Consider the following 22,009-nt stretch of genomic DNA (forward strand, 5'->3'; position numbering starts at 1 on the left):
GGTATTGGCGAAATTTGGCCAAGGTGTGCATCATGGCTAGCATTTCTTTGTCATAGACAAAATAGTGTCTTTCTGCATCGGTGAGTTTACAACTCTCAAAAGCTATGGGATGTTTCCTTTGCATGAGTACGGCCCCAATTCCTTCCCCTAATGCATCACATTGTAGTTCAAAAGGAATAGAGAAGTCGGGAATGGCTAATATTGGACAAGAGCTCATGGTTATCTTAAGTTGTTCAAAGGCCCGTTGGGCCTAGTCATTCCATGCGAAAGCCCCTTTCTTAGTTAGATCGGTAAGGGGTGCTGCAATCTTGGAGAATCCTTTTACAAAATGTCTATAGTAGCTGCATAGCCCCACAAATCCCCTTAATTGTGTTAAGGTTCTAGGGGTGGGCCATTCCTTGATGGCTTTGATCTTTTCTTCATCCACACTTACTCCGGCCTTACTAATTTTGTGTCCTAGGTAGATGATTTCTTTCATCCCAAATTCACACTTGGAGGCTTTAGCATATAATGACTCTGACTCAAGAATATTTAATACCTCTTCGATGTGCAGGAGATGCTCTTCCCATGTCTTGCTGTAAATAAGTATATTATCAAAGAATATTAGAAGAAATTTCCTAAATTGTTGCCTGAATGTATGATTCATGCATGACTGAAAGGTGGCCGAGGCATTCGTGAGACCAAATGGTAGAACCAAAAACTTGAAATGTCCATAGTGACATCTGAATCTTGTTTTGGGAATATCCTCTTCCCTCATTCTAATCTGATGATATCCTGACCTTAGATCGATTTTAGAGAAATATTTTGCTCCATGGAGTTCATCCATTAGTTCATCAATTCTTGGGATAGGGTATCTGTTTTTTTATAGTCTTTTTATTCAAGGCCCGGTAATCTATGCACATTCTCATTGTCCCGTCTTTCTTCTTGACCAATACTACTGATGAAGCAAAAGGGCTGCTTCTTGGTTGGATGTGTCCCATTTCTAATCATTTTTTTATGGTTTTTTCAATCTCCTCTTTGAATTTGTGGGGGTGGCTGTAAGGAGTGGTAATGACAAGTTTTGCTCCTTCCTCTAATTCAATGGAATGGTCAAATCCCCTTTTTGGGGGTAAACCCGGGGGAATGTCCTCGAAGACCTTTGAGGTTGTATATCATTTTGAATGATTTGACCTTCAGTTGGAGATTTATCCAAGACCATTCATTGGGTGACCCACTCTCCTTTATCGTGTCTAAGGATTTTCTCCATTTTATTGCATGATACTATTTTTGGAGAGCCGTCGGGAATTCCCTTCAATGTTATCTCTCTCCCTTCATGTTGGAAGCATATCTCCCGATTTCGACTATCCATGGTGAATCGTCCCAATGAGTTTATCCATGGCATTTCCAAAATGATATCATTCTCTAGGTTTACCACAAGGAAGTTCCTTGTAATTGTATGTCCTCCCAGGGTGACTTCCAATTGGGGTATAACTTTAGTGCACCTGTCTATGATTCCGTTGCCCATGATCACTTCAAATCCTCCAAACTCTTGAGTTTTTAATCTTCTCTTTGCTGCTAAGTGTTTGCTAATGAAGTCACGTGAAGCTCCGGTGTCCACTAATGCGATTACTTTTTGTCCCTTGATAGTCCCTTTGAGTTTGAAGCATCTATTCTCACTTCCTTGAGTGATGACTGCCAAGGTACTTGGTACATTGTTTTCAAATCTGGCTCTTTTATAGGCTCTTTCCTCATCCTGTATTTCTTCTGTGTTATTTAACTGTCCTCTTTTACATTCATGGCCTCTCCCCCATGGAGCCTTGCATTTGAAATATAACCCTTTCTCCACGAGTTCGTCTCTCTCCTTACATTGGTGATTGAAACTCCAAGGTTTTTTGCACAAGCGGCAAGGCTTTTCTCGGCGGTCCCTTTGGGGTCCCTCATTCCTATGTGGAGTTTTGGTTGAGGTATTCTTGGGAGCACTAAATTCGACCATCCTAGTTTTCTTAATGGCTTCTCCTAAGTTATGTGGTTCTAGGGGTTTAACAAAATTCTTAATGATGTCTTTCAGGCCTTCTAAGAACATGTAGGTAAGCCTTTTCTGGGATAGGTCGGGGACCATTACTGACAAGTTTTGGAATTGGTCTATATAATCTTCAATGGTCCCTACTTGCTTAAGGTGTGTTAGCTCTTGGAAGTACCATTCGGAGTCTTTTTGATTGAATCGGCTGATGAGCCTTTGGATAAACTCATTGTAGGTGGAGACATTTTTGTGTCCTAGGGTAATGAGACCGTTATGCCACCAATTATGGGCGGTTCCGGTTAAATGTAGTATGGCAAATTTTATAGCATCTCCTTCGGTCATGGGGCTGTATGAAAGGTAGGTGTCTAGTTTTTGTACCCAAGCTTGGGCGACATCCTTCCCTGACCCATCAGAACATGGTAGGGACATTTTGTTGACTTTAGCTTTGAGGTCATTACCCATCGGTTTCCTCCTACTCTCATTAGTCTTGGACTCACAGAAGTCCCTGAAGGACACCACCCTCTGAACTTCTGGTTCCAATCTAGCATAAATTTGGGTGATTTCTTCCACCCCAAGTGTGGCTGGTTCCTCTTCCTCCCTCACATGCTCTTCTCTAGGAAGAAATTTGGGAATTGTTTGTCTAGAACTCTGAGGCGATCGTTCGTTGTCAGCGTGATTAGAGTGTGTCTCTCTTCTAGGGTTTAACATCTCTCTATTATTGCTGTTTGTACTTGGGAGGATTAACTGGCTCATACTTTCGAATTTCTCATTGGTTTGCTCCATGAAAGTTTGAAGCTGTTTGGCCAATTGATCAGCCATAGCTTTTGCTCCTTTCTTTCTCTAATATGTGATCATAAACTAAGAACCCTTCCCATAGGATGACAGGATTATGCTCTGATACCACTGTAGTGTCCCTACTAGTTCAGGATCACTATTCTACAAAATAGTTTGTTAGAATATAACCGACATATATATATATATATATATAATTTATCTAAATTGCAATCTAACTTAAAAATACTTAATTAACATAATCATAATCTTTATCTAATAAAAAGGATATGAATGCCATACCAAGGTATGTCCTTAGGCGGCCGTGAAGCTCACCTTATTGGAACCCCTCTTGGCTCCAAGCCCTCTAGGAAGTCGAAGGTGAGTTCGATTCCTGTCTTGGGTGTAACCTCTTACACCCAAGCCATCCAAGGAAGACCCTTGTCTATTCCTTGCCTTGGGTGATGCATCCCATCATCCAAGTCCTCAGAGGGGACCGGCCAAATCCGTCTCTTCTTGGTTGAACTTAATCAACCAAGCCATACATATGCATATCAATGTTCAGTATATTTTGCCCTAGGGATTATCATAATCTGTCCCTTAGACTAAGGGAGTTTCCTCCTTATAGCCTCCATCATGTGATTACATTTACAATACATTTTTTGCATTCTTATTACTATTTTCCTATTCCATAACCCACATGTACATAGTCCTGAATTCACATGTATTCATTACATATACTCATAAAATGTTCATTAACCATTATTCACATGTATTTCTTAACATACATTCCTACTATCCTGATATGTATTTACTATTTATGTTTATAACCATTCCTTACATTTAAGAACCCTTCATTACATATGCATACAACAAGTTCTTATTTATATATATATATATATATAAAACTATTCCTATATTCATTAATATATATATACTAAATATCATTGCCTATTTTTATACATTTATATTTATTAATATATATATATTAATCCATTCCTATATTCATTAATATATATATATATATATATATATATATTATTTATTATTGCCTATTTTCATACATATATCACAGACTTCTTACCTGTTTGTCCGCAGTCTGGTCTGCAACGCCTCCGTCCTTTTTTCCCTGTCCATATCCTTTGCCTCCCTTGACCCCAATGGATTGATTGGGTTTAATACCCGTGGAAGGGAGTGGTCGTGTCCCTTCACGGGCACCCTCCCGTGGGAAGGGATGTGACGGCCCGTAGCCTAAGCTGCGGCTACCGTCACGCCACTTGCCTTCCGAAGGAAGGGGTGTGACGGTAGTCACAGCTTGGGCTGCGGCTTCCCGCCCCACAATCCCCCATCTCCTAGAAGCGATCGCATAATATCAACTCTATTTCTATAGAGGAAAGTTTGGATCTATTTTGTATTTTTGTTGTTCACTTGTGGAGGTAGAGCTAGTTGCCATTGTAGTTTCTATGGCAAGAAATTTTATGAACACATTCAAAACAAAAATAATTTTTAAAGAATAGAAAAAAGGAAAACAAAAATGGAGAAAAAGAAAATGAAAAAAATCTTACCTTACAGCCAATGGAAGGTTGCAAATGTGTAGGAATGAGGGTGCAACGCTTGATGAAGCTTCACTCTTCGATCTTCAACTCTCTACCTGGATGTAACAAGCAAAAAATTTATGCAACTCTCCATGGGATGAAATTGTTGTTTGCAAAAGAAATGACTCAAATGAGCACACCTTCTGACGCAACTTGTCTAGACCCGCAGGCAAGCGGAACCGGGATTTAGACTAGGTTCGAACCAAACCAGTACCTAGGCTACCAGGGGTTGGACCTTGCGACGTGGATAAATTTAAATGATAAATGGAATTTTTATTAAAAAAAAAACAAACTTCAAAATACAAACTTACCTCGTAAATCTTGCTTGAACTCAATGGTGAGCTCTTCTCAATCCTTTGTAGACTCGTCTAGATGCAGGAAAAGTAGCTACAATTCTTCCCAAATTTGATTCGACCATTGATTTTTTCTCTATCTCCTTGCTGGTTTTTGTTCAATGCAATCTGATTTTGGCTCAAAACTCTCTTTTTTCCTTCTCCTCTGGCTTGAAAATGAAATAAAGTTTCTTTTCAGGGTGTAGGAGGAAAATATAAGTTAAAAAAATTGAGTTGTTTTTATGTTTATTTTTTTCCTTCCTGCAACGTTGCGACCGAGTGTATTGGTCAAGATGCACCTAGACTTGGCGAGTCTGGCTAGTCTACTAGACTTGACAAGTTTGTCTTGGTGAGTACTCGATTGCCACAATATATATATATATATATATATATATATATATATATCCCTCTGCCATTCCCAAAAAATTGTTCCTCACATCCCTTGTCCTAGAAATTCATAGAAACACTAATTAAAACGAAAATACATATAAATAATTTTTTTTAAAATTACATTCTATGCCCTCAGATGTATAAATAATTGAATATATGTATTTTTTTTTATAATTGTTGTATATAATGGTATTTCTATTAGAATATCTTCAAAATTCACTATATCCATATCCAATTCCATATTTTCTTTTAAAATAAAATAATAGAATGCTTTGTTTTTTCTTAGTAGGAAACAAGAATCCTTCACTTTCTATAAATAGTTTGGTTTCTTTGAAAAATTGACCCTTCTTTGCAACATGCAAAATTATTAAAAATGCATAATTAGTTTTTGTAGTTTAGACACAGATTGAAAATTTCCGAATAAAACTTTATCTTACTTTTATAATCTTAAAAAGTATATGGTTCACTAGTGTTTTTAGAATATATTCTACTTGCTGAAGATGAGTCTCTTTTGCATTAAATGTGAAGAAAGGAAAAAATCTATTGGTTCAGATCAAAAGGTTGATTTTAACATATCTTATATACACATTTTATTTTGCAATATAAACTTTCTCTTTTAACAATGATGGTAATTACTACAGGAGGGTGGTATCAACTTAGCAACTGTGATTAAGAGCTCTAGGCTTTATCGTCATTCAAGAAACCGTGACTATGTTTTGGATTTTGTTCCACCAACCCCACAAGAATTCAAAGAGGTCTATGATAAGAAAGATTGGTATGTATATTTAATTAGTGGTTAGCATATTTAGACAGCACATATATTGATTTTGTATCACAATTCTTACTTGCATCCCGGCTTTAAATGGATTTGATGATTGCATAAAATTCTGGCTATGTTGAATACTTTGAAATTTGTTCATTGATTTTGTTCCCTCCAATTTAGTATTGAACATAATAGTTTATTGAGAATATTTACTGTAATCTTAAATGGACTGTGGAAGCCTTTTCCAGATTCCTTTTAACTTTTAAGCCTTAAAATACTTACACCAATCTTAATTTTAAGAACCGTGTAGGTGGTTTCGCGTAGCAACTGGCCCTGTATTATTTTCTACTTTAGAAGATGGCAAGATAGTGAAAGGGCTTACAGGGATTCCTCAGCATGGCCCTGTTCTGTTAGTTGGAAATCACATGTTGATGGGCTTAGAGCTAGTACCACTGGTTGGGGAATTTCTCAGACAACGGAACATTTTTGTTCGTGGGATAGCTCATCCGGCTTTGTTTTCTAAGAGGTCAGATGAGGGACTTCATCAAGAAAATCAAATTGACGATGTTAGACTTTTTGGCGCAGTTCCTGTATCAGCAAAAAATCTTTTCAGGCTTCTCTCTACAAAATCATTTGCTCTGTTGTACCCAGGAGGTGCACGGGAAGCTCTCCATCGAAAGGTGTATAGCATAACTGATACTGCACTGACCTACATCCTTCAATAATTTATTTTTCCATTTTCTTTATTTCTGCCATTTATAAGTAAATTTACTTGAAGAAGATGAAGAAATATACTCTATCTATTTGTGTGCACCATGCGTTTGTTGATAATATTTCAAGGCATTTCAAGACATATTAAGTGCTTGATTTTGTTTGTCAACCAATTCTGAAAATTTCTCGACTCTTCAGGACCATTGAAATTTCATTCGAAAACAGTGAAAATTTGTTATATCTTAACTGTACAAAATTTTTAAACTAACAAAAAAGGGCAAACTTTGGCATTTAAATTTATAGAAATTTACAGACTCACTTATAAACTGAAGAATGACATGCCAATCATCAAAATTGTACACTTTGTGAATTGTCTATGCATGAACAGTAATTGCTGTCATAAATGACTCAGTGACACTGTGATAGAATATCTTAGAAAGATATAATCTTGATGTAGAAAGGGTGTCATATTTTATATCTTTCTCCCTCTCAACCCTGCTCCCTTGTTCCTCTCCCCACCTCCCCACTTTCTCTTATTGTCACATCTTCTTGTCATGGAACCCCCTTGTCTTAATGTCGACTCTTTGGAGGATTTTTTTTGTTAGCTATGTTTTCAGGATATTTTAAATAAAATATTTTATTGATATCTAATTTCAACTTCATTTTTATTGGCAATAAGCTAATCGTATGGTATCTATCTTCACAGGGAGAGCAGTACCAGTTGTTTTGGCCAGAGAGGTCAGAATTTGTTCGAATGGCAGCCAGATTTGGGGCCACAATTATTCCTTTTGCAGCAGTTGGAGAGGATGATATTGCTGAGGTAACTTTTTGAAGATTAAGTTAAATTTGTGTATTTTTCTTTTTTTTTTTCTCTATTTTGTAGTATGCAATCTTGCAATGCAGCTTATTTTTTAAAGCAATTATAACATCTGTAAACTTTCCTTTTTGTGTTCTTTAATTTGTTTCTTATCATCTTATATATGTAATGGTGAATACTATTGAAGTTAAGTGAGAATTGGTTAGTTAGGTACAAAGTGAGCAGATGAAATGACAATGAATATATTGATTTAAAGATGAATGCCACATAATGTGAATAAACAGAGTCACATCAGGTAAATGAATAGAAGCAGTTCATGTAAGTGAGTCTTTTTTTTTGATGAGGGTAAATAATATATATTATTAAGAAAAAGTAACAAGTCCCACAATTACATTCTAAGTCACTAGGTTCGGCCGAATTTCATCCTTGAAGTTCGAAATTCGCTGAACAAAAAAAAAAAAAAAAAAATTTAATTTTTTTTTTAATAAATTTTTGGCCTTCTTCTTTTGTTAATATTTTTTAAACACATATTTAATCTGTCGTGAGTCGCGGCCTGCAGGAGAAGTAGTCACGAACCCGTGATAGTCACAGCCTGCAAGAGAAGTTCGCCTACAATTTTTGCCTGTCGTTCGTGCCCTAGCATATGTTTCCTATGGTTTATAATTATATTTTATAAATATGTCATCTTTTTGTAACAATTTCAAATCTATTTATCAATGTTAAACTATTTAGGCAATTTTATAGATATATTACATATATTTATTAAAACAATTTAAAAATTACATATGGCGAATTTAATTCGAATTTTATACATTTCGAATTTTTCCCTCATCAAACTTCATTCGAATTTCAAAGTTGTCGAACTTCGAATTCGAATTCGAACGTGGTGACTTAGATTACATTGATAGGTGTGTATCATATTTACACAACTTTGCTATTGAAGCAAAGGACCTTATGAACAATGCTCAAAAAACAGCCATATGAAATGGGAGCCAATGGGCTGGCCAATTCAAACAAGGAAATAATAGGCAGCATCAATAACCTCAATAATCCTCAAGGCTCTCAGCTCATGCGAAAGGTCTAGGCCTAAAAGAAGCAACAAGAATAGCTTCCCCACAAACCCGTGGTATGATGAAGGCTGTAAGGCAGCAAAGAAAATGGTCAAAATATGGGGTAATAGCAAGGAATATGCAAAGCTAGTGGAATGAAAAAAGAGGATTACATGCAAACAAGAAGAAAAGAGTTGATTTCGCTTGGGAGGCACAATCCAAGAGGCTTTTGGAAAGAGTTGCAACAAAGAAACACAATCAAAGAGAATAATATCACAAATCTTCAATGGCTAGAATATGCAAAGTAGCTATATGAGAGAGCTCCAGGTAAAGATACTCCTCCGGTAATCAATTCAAGAACTAAACTTTTCTCTTCAGACAATATTAAAGAAGGAATTAAAAAGCTTGTGGTGGGTAAAGTTTGAGACATAGATGGCCTACAATCATAATAACTAAGATGGGGCTAGGAAATCCTCATGCCTCACATCAAAAGAATATTCAATGGAGTCATTTAAAATGGGTTTACAACAAATTGGACAACTAGTGTTTTCATCCCCTTGCTCAAAAGTGGTGACATCAATAAATCCTCAAACTTCCACTCTATAATGATCAATCCTCTTTTTGGTAAACTTTTTGGGAGCATGATATAAAGACGAATTAGTATTTGGGCTGAAAAGGAGCGAAAGAGGGCGAAAGGACAAGTGGGCTTTAGGCCAAAGCATTCTACCATTGATCATTGCATTACACTTAGACACTTGATTGAAAAGGTTTGGGACAAACAAGGAGGGGATGTCTTTTGTTGCTTAATTAATTTCAAGAAAGCTTTTGACATGGTACCTATAAGCAAACTGTGGAGTAGAGTGGAAGAATAGGAAATTTCAGAACAATATAGGGCTGTTGTTCATAGGTTGTATGACCAAGTTTGGGCCCAAATCCAAACCAAATAGGGATTATGGTAATGCTTCAAAAGTGTCATTGGGGTCAAGCAGTGCTGCCCATTATCTCCTAGTCTATTTGGGATATGCATTGACAAATTAGATGAATGGATAGAGAAATTTGGCGGTGGGGGAGTTCATTGGACCAATTATGTAATAAAGTTGCTTCCATATGTTGATGATTTTATCTTAATGGCATAAACAACACAAGATTTGAAGGAACACTTGAAAGCTCTAGAAATTTTTTGCCATGAGGTGGGGATGCAATTGAACACTAGCAAATTCAAGGTCATGATCTTTACCTTGAAGAGAAATGAGGTTCATAGGGAATTTGTTTTTCAAGGGCAACCCCTTACAAATGGCCAATGGATATAAGTACCTATAGGGAATTTGGTTTTTAAGGGCAACCCCTTACAAATGGTAATGAATATAAGTACCTTGCCCTTCACTACCATAATAAACTCAAATGGGAAACATATAGAGAAAAAAGGATTCAAAGGCACATATAGAGAAAAAAGGATTCAAGGGCGATGGAAAGCTTTATACTCATTGCAAAATAGATGTAGAGGAGCTTAACTATGGGACTAAAAAACTAAGGAAACTCTTTTTGGGCTTCTTGTGGTTCCAGCAGTACTATATGGATGTGAGGTATGGGGTAGCAGCACTTCAGCAAGAAAATGGAAACAAATAGACAGATTACAAAAAGATTTAATCACAAATAGACACTGGCATTTGGGTGGCAGTGGCGGGGGACGTCGTGTCCCCGTCCCCCCGTCCCCGAGATGTTTTTGATGGGAGGACATGCCCAAAAAAGGGGGGGGGGGGACGCGCCCAACTAGCCTCGAGATTAAATCAATGCCTACTACTTTGCCTGCTAGGGCAGCACTTCAGGGCAACCAGAATGTGCCACATACTTCTCATGCTTCGCAGATGGGAGGAATGATGTTTGGATCTCCATCCACTTACACTTCTACTGCCGCCAGGGCTGAGAAACGTAGGTTGCAGACACCACAGAGCAACCCCATTGCTGACATGTTTAATGTGCAGCTGAGAGATGAGATAGATGAATCCATTGGCAAGTTCTTCTTTGCCAATGACATTCCATTTCATGTTACACGGTCTCCTTATTATAAGGAGATGATGGCTATGGTGGCCAAGGGAGGACCATCTTATGTGCCACCAGGGGAGACGAAAATGAGGACCTCGATCTTGGATAAATGCTATTCCAAGATCAATATTTTGATGGAGAAGATGAAGGCATGTTGGGTGGCATCGAGGTGCAACATAGTTATGGATGGGTGGACGAACATTAGCCATCGTCCACTCATCAACGTCATGGTCACATGTGCAGAGGGCCCATACTTCCTTAGAGCAGTTGATTGTACAGGGCATCGTAAAGATGCTGATTTCCAGTTTCAGGTCCTCAAGGAGGCTATTGAGGAGGTTGGGTCACAAAATGTGGTCCAAGTAGTGACAGATGCAGCCCATGTGTGTAGAGCAGCAGGGAGACTCATTGAGCCAGCCTATAGACACATTTGGTGGACCCCATGTTGTGTGCATGCCATGAACAATGCACTCAAGGACATGGGGAAGATAGACTGGATTAGAGGAGTGGTCACTGATGCGAGAGATGTGCAGATTTTTATCTGCAACCACCACACTTCACATGCACTCTTCAAGACCTTCGCGAAGGAGTTCTTGAAACCAATTGAGACTAGATATGCATCCTATTTCATTCTCTTGGAGAGAATGATTGAGTTGCAAGAGGCATTGCAACTCATGGTTATGACTAATGAGTGGAATAGGTGGGCTGAGGCCAAGACAGAGCAGGGGAGAAGGGTGAAGGAGATAGTGAAGAGTGATGTGTTTTGGACTGATGCGAAATACATTGTCTCCATCATTTCTCCAGTATTCCAAGTGATCAGATATGGGGATGGGGATGCACCTAACCTTGGAGAGGTGTCTGAGTGCATTGACTCTATGCTTGACCAGATGAGGGCTGCTGTGCGAGTGAAGGACCCCTCTTTAGCATTCTATAATGAGAAAATCCAGCCTATCATTCAGCGTAGATGGGACAAGTTGAACACTCCTTTGCATATGGCTGCCTTTGCCTTTAATCCTAAGTGGTACAAGGCTAGATCGGGTAGATTGACACCGATTCAGGATGATGAGGTGAAGGCGGGTTTCTTTAGGTGCATAGAGAAGATGTTTGATTCCAGAGATGCCAGCACAATGCGCATTGAGTGGGGAAGATTTGCCACTCTTAGAGGTTATTCAGATGCAGCAAAGATGGATATAGACACTATGGCACATGAGGACCCACTTTTATGGTGGAATTGTCATGGCCCGAAATCTTTGACCACCACTTTAGCCATTCGTCTGCTATCCCAGGTTTCCATTTCTTCAGCTGCTGAGAGGAACTGGTCTACATATAGCTTCATCCACTCTCTTAAGAGGAACAAACTTACCTTTAAGAGAGCAGAGAAGCTTGTGGTTGTACACAGTGCTTTGTGTCTCATGGACCACAAGACACTTGTGTACAAGGAAAGTCCAGCGATACGATGGGATGTAGAGCCAAAGGAGCCTTCATAGATTGATGAGGATGATCCTACCACTTCACATGCAGGGCTAGTTGGTGTGAGCTTGAGGGACCTTGATCTTCATGAGTCCAGCAGTTCCAGTGAGGAGGAGTTTGCAGATGATTAGAGGCCTCCATTAGCTAAATTTTGAATTTTGTCATTTTGTCTTTGACTCTAGTCTCTTTTGTAGTGCTATTGCTACACGTATTTTGGTATTTGTATTTGGCTACTCATTGTAATGATGAATCATGTAATCATCTCTATTATTATAGACTTTGCAATGGCATCAGATATTCATATTTTTCATTTTCCTTTTTCGATATTCATATGATAGAAATGAGAAATCTCCAATTTGACAATTTCATTTGTCAAATTTTATTTAGCATTTAGCAATTAGTATTACTAATCTTAGAATCTAAGTAATCTTGGTATTTCCTATAGTTTCATTTGAAATATAATTCTTCTACTGTTATACATCTTTTAAAAACTAGTTTTTCAAGTACTATATATATATATGTATAAGTATATGAGCACCACCACCACACCCCCCCCTGGCCGCTGTTCCCAAATTTAGGCCCTTGGTCCCCCCGTTCCCAACGCCCGTGGAACACTGGTTATAATGTTTTTATGTTGCAAAGTGTGGACCAAGGGAAAAGTTCGAACTTGAAGACTAGGTGGTGGATTTTCATCTTGGGCGCCATATACTTGAAGGAAATGAAATGAAATAAATCGCCAAATGTGAGTGGAATGAAATGACATGTGATTTGGGCGAATTTGGAGGCATTTGAATTTGAGCCTTCAAAATCTATAAATGAGAGGGTAGGGCTTCTCATTCATCATCTATGAAGAAAATTATAACGAAGTGCTGCCAAAATTTGGAGTGAAGCTTCCGGAAATGCATACCTCCTAGCTATCGCTTGGTTTCTTGCTTGCAATACAACAACTAATTGAGCTTGTGACTGCTCTTCATCCAAAGGAGTAGATTTGAGGAACAATGTTGCAGATTTGTGTGTCAGTTTCAGAGATTTTGGAGTTTTTTCTGAGTGTTCATGTTGCTGGTCGCGGTGTGTGCTGAAGCGTGTTTTCGTTCGTAGCTCCTTGTGTGTGCATCAGGTCATTTTGGGTATTCGCTCATTCATCTCCTATGTCATGGACAATTCATCTTGTAAGTTTTTGTTGGTTTTCTTGGAGTATTAAATTTTATTATGCAAGTCGAAGTTTTCTGCTGTAAACGCCTTATGCTGGGAGTGCTTTGGGTTGCGTGTTGAGTGTTTGGGGTCATATTGCTGCTGTTTTCCAGTTCGTACTTGGTCGCTCAATGCTTGTTGTTGGTTTGGGTGTGTTCTTGGGTGATTTGAGTGGGTTTTGAGTGAGTTAGGATATTTTTGGTGTGGATTAGTGTTGCTGGTTATGCATTTCCAGCCTGTTGTCATATATATCAGATTTTTGAAAGTTGGATTTTGGGTGTGTTTTTGAGAGAGTGAGTAGATTGGGTGGTTAGGTGATGACTGGAGGTGTTGTTGCAATTGTCAGCTTATAATAAACACTTGATTATCAAATTTCATATTTATTGTAATGCTGGTTAGTAGTACTAACATCAACATTTTGGCTTTCTGCTGTCCCACTGCATAAGTGGAAGAGGCTGGCTTAGCCGCCTATCTTAGATTAGTAATATTTCTTATATTTAGAAGTGATTGCATTCTTCAGTTCTTTGGCTTGTCTTGGCTGGTTTACCACCAAGTGATTGCATTGTTTTAATATCCCGCTGTATAAGCGGAAGGGGCTGGCTTGCCACCCGAAGATTGTAATCATTTTCAGATATTGGCATCTAATGATCCCCTTAACATTGTATGCTTTCACCCTCCCAGATTGGGCTCTCAGTGATTAGAAAGTGGAGGGTTACTTTCAGCAGCAATCTGTTTTCATTTCCTAACATTAACAAGTGTTGTGTTGAATGTAACTTTGTGAAAACAATTAACGGGGATATTACAAAAAAGGAATACTATATCAAACATTTCAATCCCACACATGACTATACACAAAAGAACTACATAGGAATGAAAATAAAATGGAAGCAAAAATGTTAATTGCTCATATAAGAGCCAACTCATTTCAACTCAAATGCGGAATTGGTATATGGATGATAACTAAAGAGGGGTGGGTAGATAGAAGATGTAGATATTTCACTCAAGGAGTAGTGGAGACAGAATGGTATTATATCATGGAGTGTCCAACCTACAAGGATATTTGGATCGACTATACGTAGACACTAAATGTAAACACCTTGAGTAATCTATTTGAAGAAGAAAAGATAACAAGAGTTGCAGACTACCTAATCAAGATACACAGTATCTAAGATCCAAGATGTAGAAGGAAATGAAGGTTTAATTGGCACAGTGTTTTGGGCTTTGCATGGTTTTCTTTGTTGGCTACCCGTGGGTCCCATAGGTTGTTTAGTAAAGACCTACGTTACCCCAAGTTTCCGGGACGGGGGGACGGGGGGACAGGGGGACGAGTTTCCAGGACGGCAAATTTTTTCGCCAATTTTGGGGGGGGGGGGGACGACAAAGGGGACGACTATATAAAATATAGGGAAAATTTAAAATATATAGGAAAATTCTAAATGTTCATATGAAAACATGGATAAAGCATGCATCTATACATTATATTCATATGAAAACATGGATATAGCATGTGTATGATACTATGAAAACATTTTAGAATGCAAACATCGAACATACAACATTATCAATAGACTCAATACTCAATATGCACTCATAATTCAGAATTTCAATTCATTCACATTGTCAATGTGCATATCATAATAGATATTAAAGAAATAACATACATAATGGAGCCTAATCAGACTTGGAGGTTAAATTTTCACTACTTCCATCAGTGCAGTTTCCCCCTATATTTTTCGACGGGGGTTTGGGGGCAGCGCCCCCAAGTTGGGGTCAAGGGGCAGCGCCCCTTGCGTGCTCCCTGTCGCGATACAGGGCGGGGTCGAGGGGCAGCGCCCCGCGAGGCCAAAAATACTTTTATTATTTTATATAGGTGTCGGGTGTTATTTTTCTATTGGCAAAAAACCCTTCATGAGATATTTCACTCCCTCAATTACGCAAAAAACATCATTAAAAGAAAATGAAAATACGACTTTTTTAATTTTAATATTTTTCCCTAGCCCTAGATGTGGGGGACGTCTAGCCGTCCTCGGGACGGCTGGGACATCCCCAATCCGTCCCCAGCTGTCCCTGGGACGTACGGACGTCCCCCACAGCTAGGGAAGCCGTCCCCCTGTTTCGGGGACGTCCCCTCAAAATTCTGACAATTTGGGGAGGGGGGGGGACGTCCCCTGGCCGTCCCCAAGTCCCCGAAACGTCCCCGGGACTGGGACGGGGGTTTTCAGGTAGGGGACGCATCCCCGGGTTTCGTAGGTAAAGACCCTTCTAAATTTGTCCTAAAATTTCTAGTTTAATGTTCTTACTGATTTTTATCTCAGGGCATGGCATCAAACACTTGGCTAGTTATTTGTTTGAATTCTGATTACTGTTGTGAGTTCTGATTACAGATTCTGAATTTGTTTGATAAATGTTCCCTCTTGCCAAAACATAAATAATTACACTAAATTGAAACAACATACATCATTGCTGAGAATTTTCACCATAATATATATATTATTTTCCAAGTATCTACATGTCCAAAACATTCTGTATTTGATTATGATTTTATTTCATACAGTACAAGGAGATACGTACAATTCTGGAAATGTTTCCAGTTGAAGGACTAGAGTTCACTTTTCAACCACATATTCAAAATCCTATTCATTTGCAATTTTGGCAAGGACATTGCTAAATGCAAGTAAAAGTGTTTTAGCATCCCAAAAGTCATAATTGATATCATTGTTAGAGATTTCTAGCTGTACAAAAGCATATTCCCAAACCTGAATTCATAGCTGGTGATTGTCCATTGAGTCAAAATTGGCACATATCGCACCAAACATCTGCAGCACTTGATAGCAAACCAAAGATAGTCTATTGGGGAGTTCTTTCAATCCCTTATGCATGCCTAGGGAGTTTGATATAGGGGCGCCCTTGAAGTGGCGCCACTAGGACCCTTCCTCCCATGTTCAACTAAAGACATCCACCTATAGTCTTCACTAGACCAACATTCCTCCACATTGATAAAGGATTAGGGCCGTTCGAAGAGAGAAACTCGTTATGCTCACAAACTTATCGCCACAGTCCTAAACAAGTCGCAAAATGCACAAATCGGGGTTGAAACCCTATCGAAATTCAATTCAACCAAGCACAGAAGGTGTTTCAAACTACTCCCACACACACGCTGTGGATTGGGGCTATGTCCAACCCACGTCTTCTCTTAGGGGCTGCGTCCTCAGAGAAGCTTCTCGTATTTTTTTCCTTTAGAAAATATTTATCATCCATAAAACATGAAAATGTGCTCCTAGCAAGAATATATAAGGCTGTGAGAGCTTTCCTCAAAAAACCAAACTCAAAATTTTATAAGGTAAATATTTTTCCATCTCCATGCCAAGGACGCAAGCAAAATTCTTAATAACTTGACTTTATTGAATTCCCTTACACTTAAATTATAAACTTTATTTCACACAGTCACTTTATAAAGTTTGGACTTGATAAAGTGACTTATAAAATGAAGTTATCCATAGGTAGTTAAAAATAATCTTCATGAAGTCTCCTTAAGCCAAAAACACATTCGCTAACGACGCATAACCCACGGGAATGTGGAAATGGGTTAATCTTGCCCCTTGAGTGATCACGAAAAAGAAGAGGACATTACATGTTTGGCCTTGTGGACATTATTAAAAACATTTGTCCATTCATTCATCCTAATCTGTTAAAAAAATTGAATTAAGTGTGTGAATGTTTTACAATGGTTGCAAGACAAGCAACATGATTTTGAAATTGCACAAGTGTTTCTTTGGTCTTTTGTAATGCCTCTTTTATATATACCACAGGCAAATTCTACAACGCACACCCAATTTTTTTTATCTACAAGCCTCGATGCAATTAAATGTGTAGGTGTCGCTGAAACAAAAGGATGCTATAATTGATGTGCACTCTGAGGCAAGCACTATTGTGTATGGTACTTTGGTGGAATATGTTAGGATTAGGTGTGCTATTCACTTTGTACATCCTGTTGGTTGAAAATTTTGTACACTTGGGGGATGTGCAAAATTGTGGTTTCAGCTGCAGTGTGTATGATACTCTCCTAATTTAGGGAAGGCTCTCCCTATTTACAAACTAAACTAATCTAATATGGGTGAGACAACAATCTTTCTTCTTCTTTCAAGAAAAACTATACTCTTTTCTCTTCACAGAAAAGTAATAGCAATTGGAAATAAGTAACAACAAATACAAAAATGAGACTTTTTTGTAGGATTTGGAACATAATGGGAAGCAAAGTTTCCATGAAAGCACAAAGACCTCCCTCACTTCTCCGGGATGGGAAAACAAAAAGAAAGCTCAAAGTCTTCAACTATCTATTCTCCTATCAACCTTTTTAGATGATTTTCTGGTAACCAAGCACAGTATGTAGCAGCTCAAAGTCTAACTACATGATGCACTTCACCTTACATGCACAAGTCTTAAAAATAGAAGCAACCCAAAGTCTACAAGCTATCTTCCCACTTGATCTTTCCACACTAGCTTCAAATATGATAAGCAGCTCAAAGTCTGCAAGACCAAATCTGAAACCAAACATATAACTCTAAATACAATTAGCAGCTCAAAGTCTGCAAGATTGAATTTAAATCCCTCTTGCACAATAGAACAAAAATCACAATCAACTCCAGAAAATGTCGTCACATAACAACTTGAATTGGCACAAAGTCTCAACACAACTTGCCTCTTTTATTGAAAGCAATCTGATTTACATCTAAGCTCAAAGTCTTAGAGTGCACATACAAACTGGCAGAATTTTGTTGGATTGCCAAAAGAAAAAAATTACAATAGACCCCCTCAAGTATATATAGGAGAGGAGCCTTGAGAAAAAGGTGGGAGGTTCCTAACTAACTTGAGAAATTCTCTCAACCACCATGACTTATTCCAATGATAGGCCTAATCTAATTCAACTTGTAGTTGCTTTACATGTAATTAAATTTTACGAAAATGCAAGTAAAGTGACACCAATTACAATTTATTACATGTAACTTGTCAAAACAAAATTGCAAAAACATAATTGAAACTATTTTCTGTGTTCAAAGACACAACTCTAACTACATCATCCTCTATTTTGAAAATCTTCATGCTGCTTCAGGATACTAGAACTTGAAGTATTAAGGATTTGTGAAGACATCTCAAACCAGAACGGGAATTTGTATCCTTAATGTTCTTTGTGTTCTTTTGCCAACGAACTTCAATCTTATCTTTTTGCTTGGGGTAGTACTGGCTTTTCAGGAGGGAAGTTCTTTGCAAGGCTGAAGTAAGAAGCCTATCTCTGTCTTGAAAGCATTCTATGCTCTCAACCATTCATATCACTTATCCATCTCTTTGTGTGGCTCCATCATGTTATTGTTCTTTCTTTGTATCTTCCTCCAATCTTGGAATCTGCTTGCAGAATAAGGCCCATTCCTTAATTTATTGATTTGGTAGGTTGTGTGTGCAAACATGACTGACATGGGAAGCGATAAATTAATGCAAAAGTAGGCTCACAAGTGAATGTCGGGTTCTGGAAACTTCATTACATCTGTGGAAAAACAAGAGCATTAACTTGCAATTATGGAGAACAAACATGTGACTTCTTATGTGTAATGGGAAAATACAAGTTTGCACCTGTAATTGGACCTTTAAGACTCATTTTAAAGTGTTTTTGAGTGCATTTTGGACCAATTTCGGGTTCTGGAAGGTTGACTGCAAGTGAAGACACAATTACAATCAGGTTTTAAAATTTCGACTGCAAGTAGACTTTAAATGGGAAAAATGGATGAAAGTGAAATGAATGGATGAAATGGTGAGAAAGGGATTTTGACATGAAGGAGAAGATGGCAAATTTGGACGGCCATGTACATGTATGGGAAGGAATATTTTCAGCTTTACAACTTGGAAAAAGGGAAAAACTTCAACTTGTAATCAGATTTGTAAAACCCGAAATCAAATGAATGAGTCTCGTGGCAATTCTTCAACATTTGTAAATTTTGTAAAAATAAGATTAACTCTTTTTACCAAAGGGGGAAGGTCAACATTACCACAGTTACTTGTAATCAGGTTTTGAAAACCCAAATACAAGTAAATTGGAAAAATGAAAGAGGGGAAAATCTTGCACATTTACAACTTGCATTTAAGATTTTAGCAAAATGGGAAGAACTGAAATGCTCTATAAATAGATAAGGAAGCCACCACATTATGATTGCAATCAGCAAACAAAATTGGTTTTGCCTTTAAACCCTTCCACAAAAAAAGGGTTTAGAAGGAGAGATATGCTTGACTTCAAACACTCATTAATGGAGGATGTGCAAGACGTGTTTGCAATGTGGCAAGAAGGCGATTCTCATGCTTCAAAATGTGGTAATAACCAGCAAAGGGTGTATTCCAAAAACATCTTCAAAAATGTTTTCAAAAATACCTTAAAAAATGCTTCACGTGTTCATCCAATCCGTTTTTGGTGAAAAACGTGGCAACCAACATTGATTCCCAAAGATTTTACATGAATGTTGGACGGATTTTGTGGAAGAAAGCTACAAAAGACAGATTTGTGAGAGCAAATGTGCAGGTCGGGTTCTTCCTTTCAAACTACAAGCAAATGTGCCCTCCAAAGATGCAATCGGGTTTTTAAAACCCCTTTACAAGTTTTAAATTGAATTACTTTTTCTTCACTTGAGCGATTTCGGGTTTTTAGGGAAGAAGAGCACAAAAATAAAGAACAAATCGACTTGCAATGGGAAAATAAAACCCCTACAACAGACTTGTAATAGGGAAATAAAACCCCTTTTACAATTTAAAAGCACAAAGTAGGAACTTTTTTGAGAAGTTACAAGTTCTCATTAAACTTGTAATTTTAATTTTTCTAAAAAGTTTCTACAAACAACTTAAAAGACAAAAAGGGGAAAGGGGAAATAAAAAGCAAGTTACAAGTTACAAGCCTTTTAAAAAGTTCACTTGTAATTGCTAGGAAAAACCCCTAAACACTAAAACAAAAGAAAACTCTTAACTTGCAAAAGAAGACTTGCAGTCGAAAGAATAAAACTTGATTTTGAAGGAAAAACATAGCAAACAAACTTGAAACGCAATGAAATTTGAAACGCAGATTGAAAATTAAACAAAGATTAGTCTAGTTCAACAAGAAGCAAAAAGTTTGCCTTGGGAAGTGTGCCTTAAAGTAAAATCTTCAACTTGTAGTGACTGCTCTGAAACCTGAAATTGCACAAAAAACTAGGAAAATGAAGACCAAAACTCATCAAAACTTGGACAATGATGGCAAAGACACCCCCCAATGATTTGACACTAACAAATGTGAGTTTTGCACTGTAAAACGTGCCTTGGCGACAAAAACGATACATTTAAACCAAAATTTGGTAAGGGTTGTCACATTTTTTAAAATTCAAAAATGAGGACAACACATCCTAAGGTCTGTTGTAATTTAGTTGCTGGTAAACATGCAAATAATTTATGTATCTACAATTATCATGGAGTGGACAAAATAGGATGCGCATGTGAGGTTGGGGACATATGTAACTATTTTATTATTCTTTGTGGACTAAAAAATATTGTTATAATGAAGCAATGTAGTGGACTTGGAAGAGCATCTTCCATTATTAGTGGGTGTAAGATGTTATTAGTGTTTTATGGGGGAGTGTTTGAGAGTTAAATATTGCAACTTGAGTGATGGAAGTCAAAAATGCTTTTGTAATATTTTTTTTCTATTCCATGATGGTGGAACATGGTATTAGGGACCTTGTTCAAGCCCATGTTATGTTTTTGTGTGGTTGTCTAGGCCTCCTTAAGTCTAAATATTGGAGGTGTGGGATAGAGGATGTATGGAATTTATTTTACATAGTTATGTTGCCAAATTTCTACCAAAGAAATGGGAATGTTGATCTCATTGAAGTTCACATGGATATCCTATGAATGTATTTGTTTCTAGCCATTGATGTGTTGAATCATACATTAGATAGTGTTTCAAAGGTTGAGTTTTTGCTAAAAGGGTTTTTCTAGGGTATTGAAATGGAGGAAATGGGATCCCTAGACTAATCAATGCATCCTAGAAGATCTCAATCCTTCATGACATTAGAACACAAATAAGCCTAGGTATTGTCCTCAAGGAAGAGCTAGGTGTTGGGATTATGTTCCATTGTTGCAAAAAGATTGAGGTTGTGAAATGTGTATGAATGAACTGTGTTAACAATGGCTAAATGACTAAGTTTGACAAAATACAACATATACAAAATGAAAACACAAAACACAAAAGATTTAGATACAGAGAAAAACTTGGAACTAAAATTTGGAGTTGGTTGTGCTGAACAAAAGCATTGAATGCCTATGTTTGATGATTGTGGATGCTTAGGAGGCTGCTGAAAATGGGATTAGGACCCTTTGTACACTTGTCTCTTGAAAACTAGGTAAAAATTGGTAGGACAGAGGCATTGGGTGCCCAATGCTTGAGGTTTTCATCCGTTCGAAGTTTGAAAATGTTTGTCAATGTCTTTTTTGCTTTTCTAGCAACTTCTTGTTGTTGGATTTAGACCTATACATACAAAAAATGGGGAAATGGTTGTGTTTTGTAAGGGCTTGCCTAAGTCAAACCCCATGTTGTTGTTTACACCTCCACAATAGTAATGGTGAGATAAAGTGTGTTCCCTCACAAGGACAAAGCCTAAATCAATGATAAATGCTGAAATGTCAAGATTATCTTAGGTATTGTTGTGACGTTTTCACACATCGCCCCATTGCAAATGGGGACCCCTGCTTTTTTGCTTTTTAGGGTTTGTTTTCTAGGTCTTTTAGGGTTTTGTCAGTTAGCCTTTGCATTTTGAGTGTCGCCAAGGGGATCACCTGGATAGAAGGTTCTGCTTGAGTTAGGTCAAGTTGGTAA

The 22,009-nt window shown here is 37.8% G+C and overlaps 1 protein-coding gene across 3 annotated transcripts in view; it reads left to right on the forward strand.

Moving 5' to 3' along the window:
• Positions 1-22,009, forward strand: part of LOC131066943 (phytyl ester synthase 1, chloroplastic) — a 190,142-nt gene that overhangs the window by 114,769 nt on the left and 53,364 nt on the right. For all 3 annotated transcript variants that reach the window (XR_009358911.1, XM_059211128.1, XM_058001844.2), the window contains exons 10-12: positions 5,729-5,862; positions 6,161-6,530; positions 7,268-7,381. Coding sequence is in view for 2 of the 3 variants with exons in the window: in XM_059211128.1 (XP_059067111.1) it covers positions 5,729-5,862; positions 6,161-6,530; positions 7,268-7,381 (618 nt within the window). In the remaining variant the exon portion in view is untranslated. The remainder of the gene's footprint in view (positions 1-5,728; positions 5,863-6,160; positions 6,531-7,267; positions 7,382-22,009) is intronic.

This window comes from Cryptomeria japonica, chromosome 9, assembly GCF_030272615.1.
Source record: "Cryptomeria japonica chromosome 9, Sugi_1.0, whole genome shotgun sequence".
Taxonomy (NCBI): domain Eukaryota; kingdom Viridiplantae; phylum Streptophyta; class Pinopsida; order Cupressales; family Cupressaceae; genus Cryptomeria; species Cryptomeria japonica.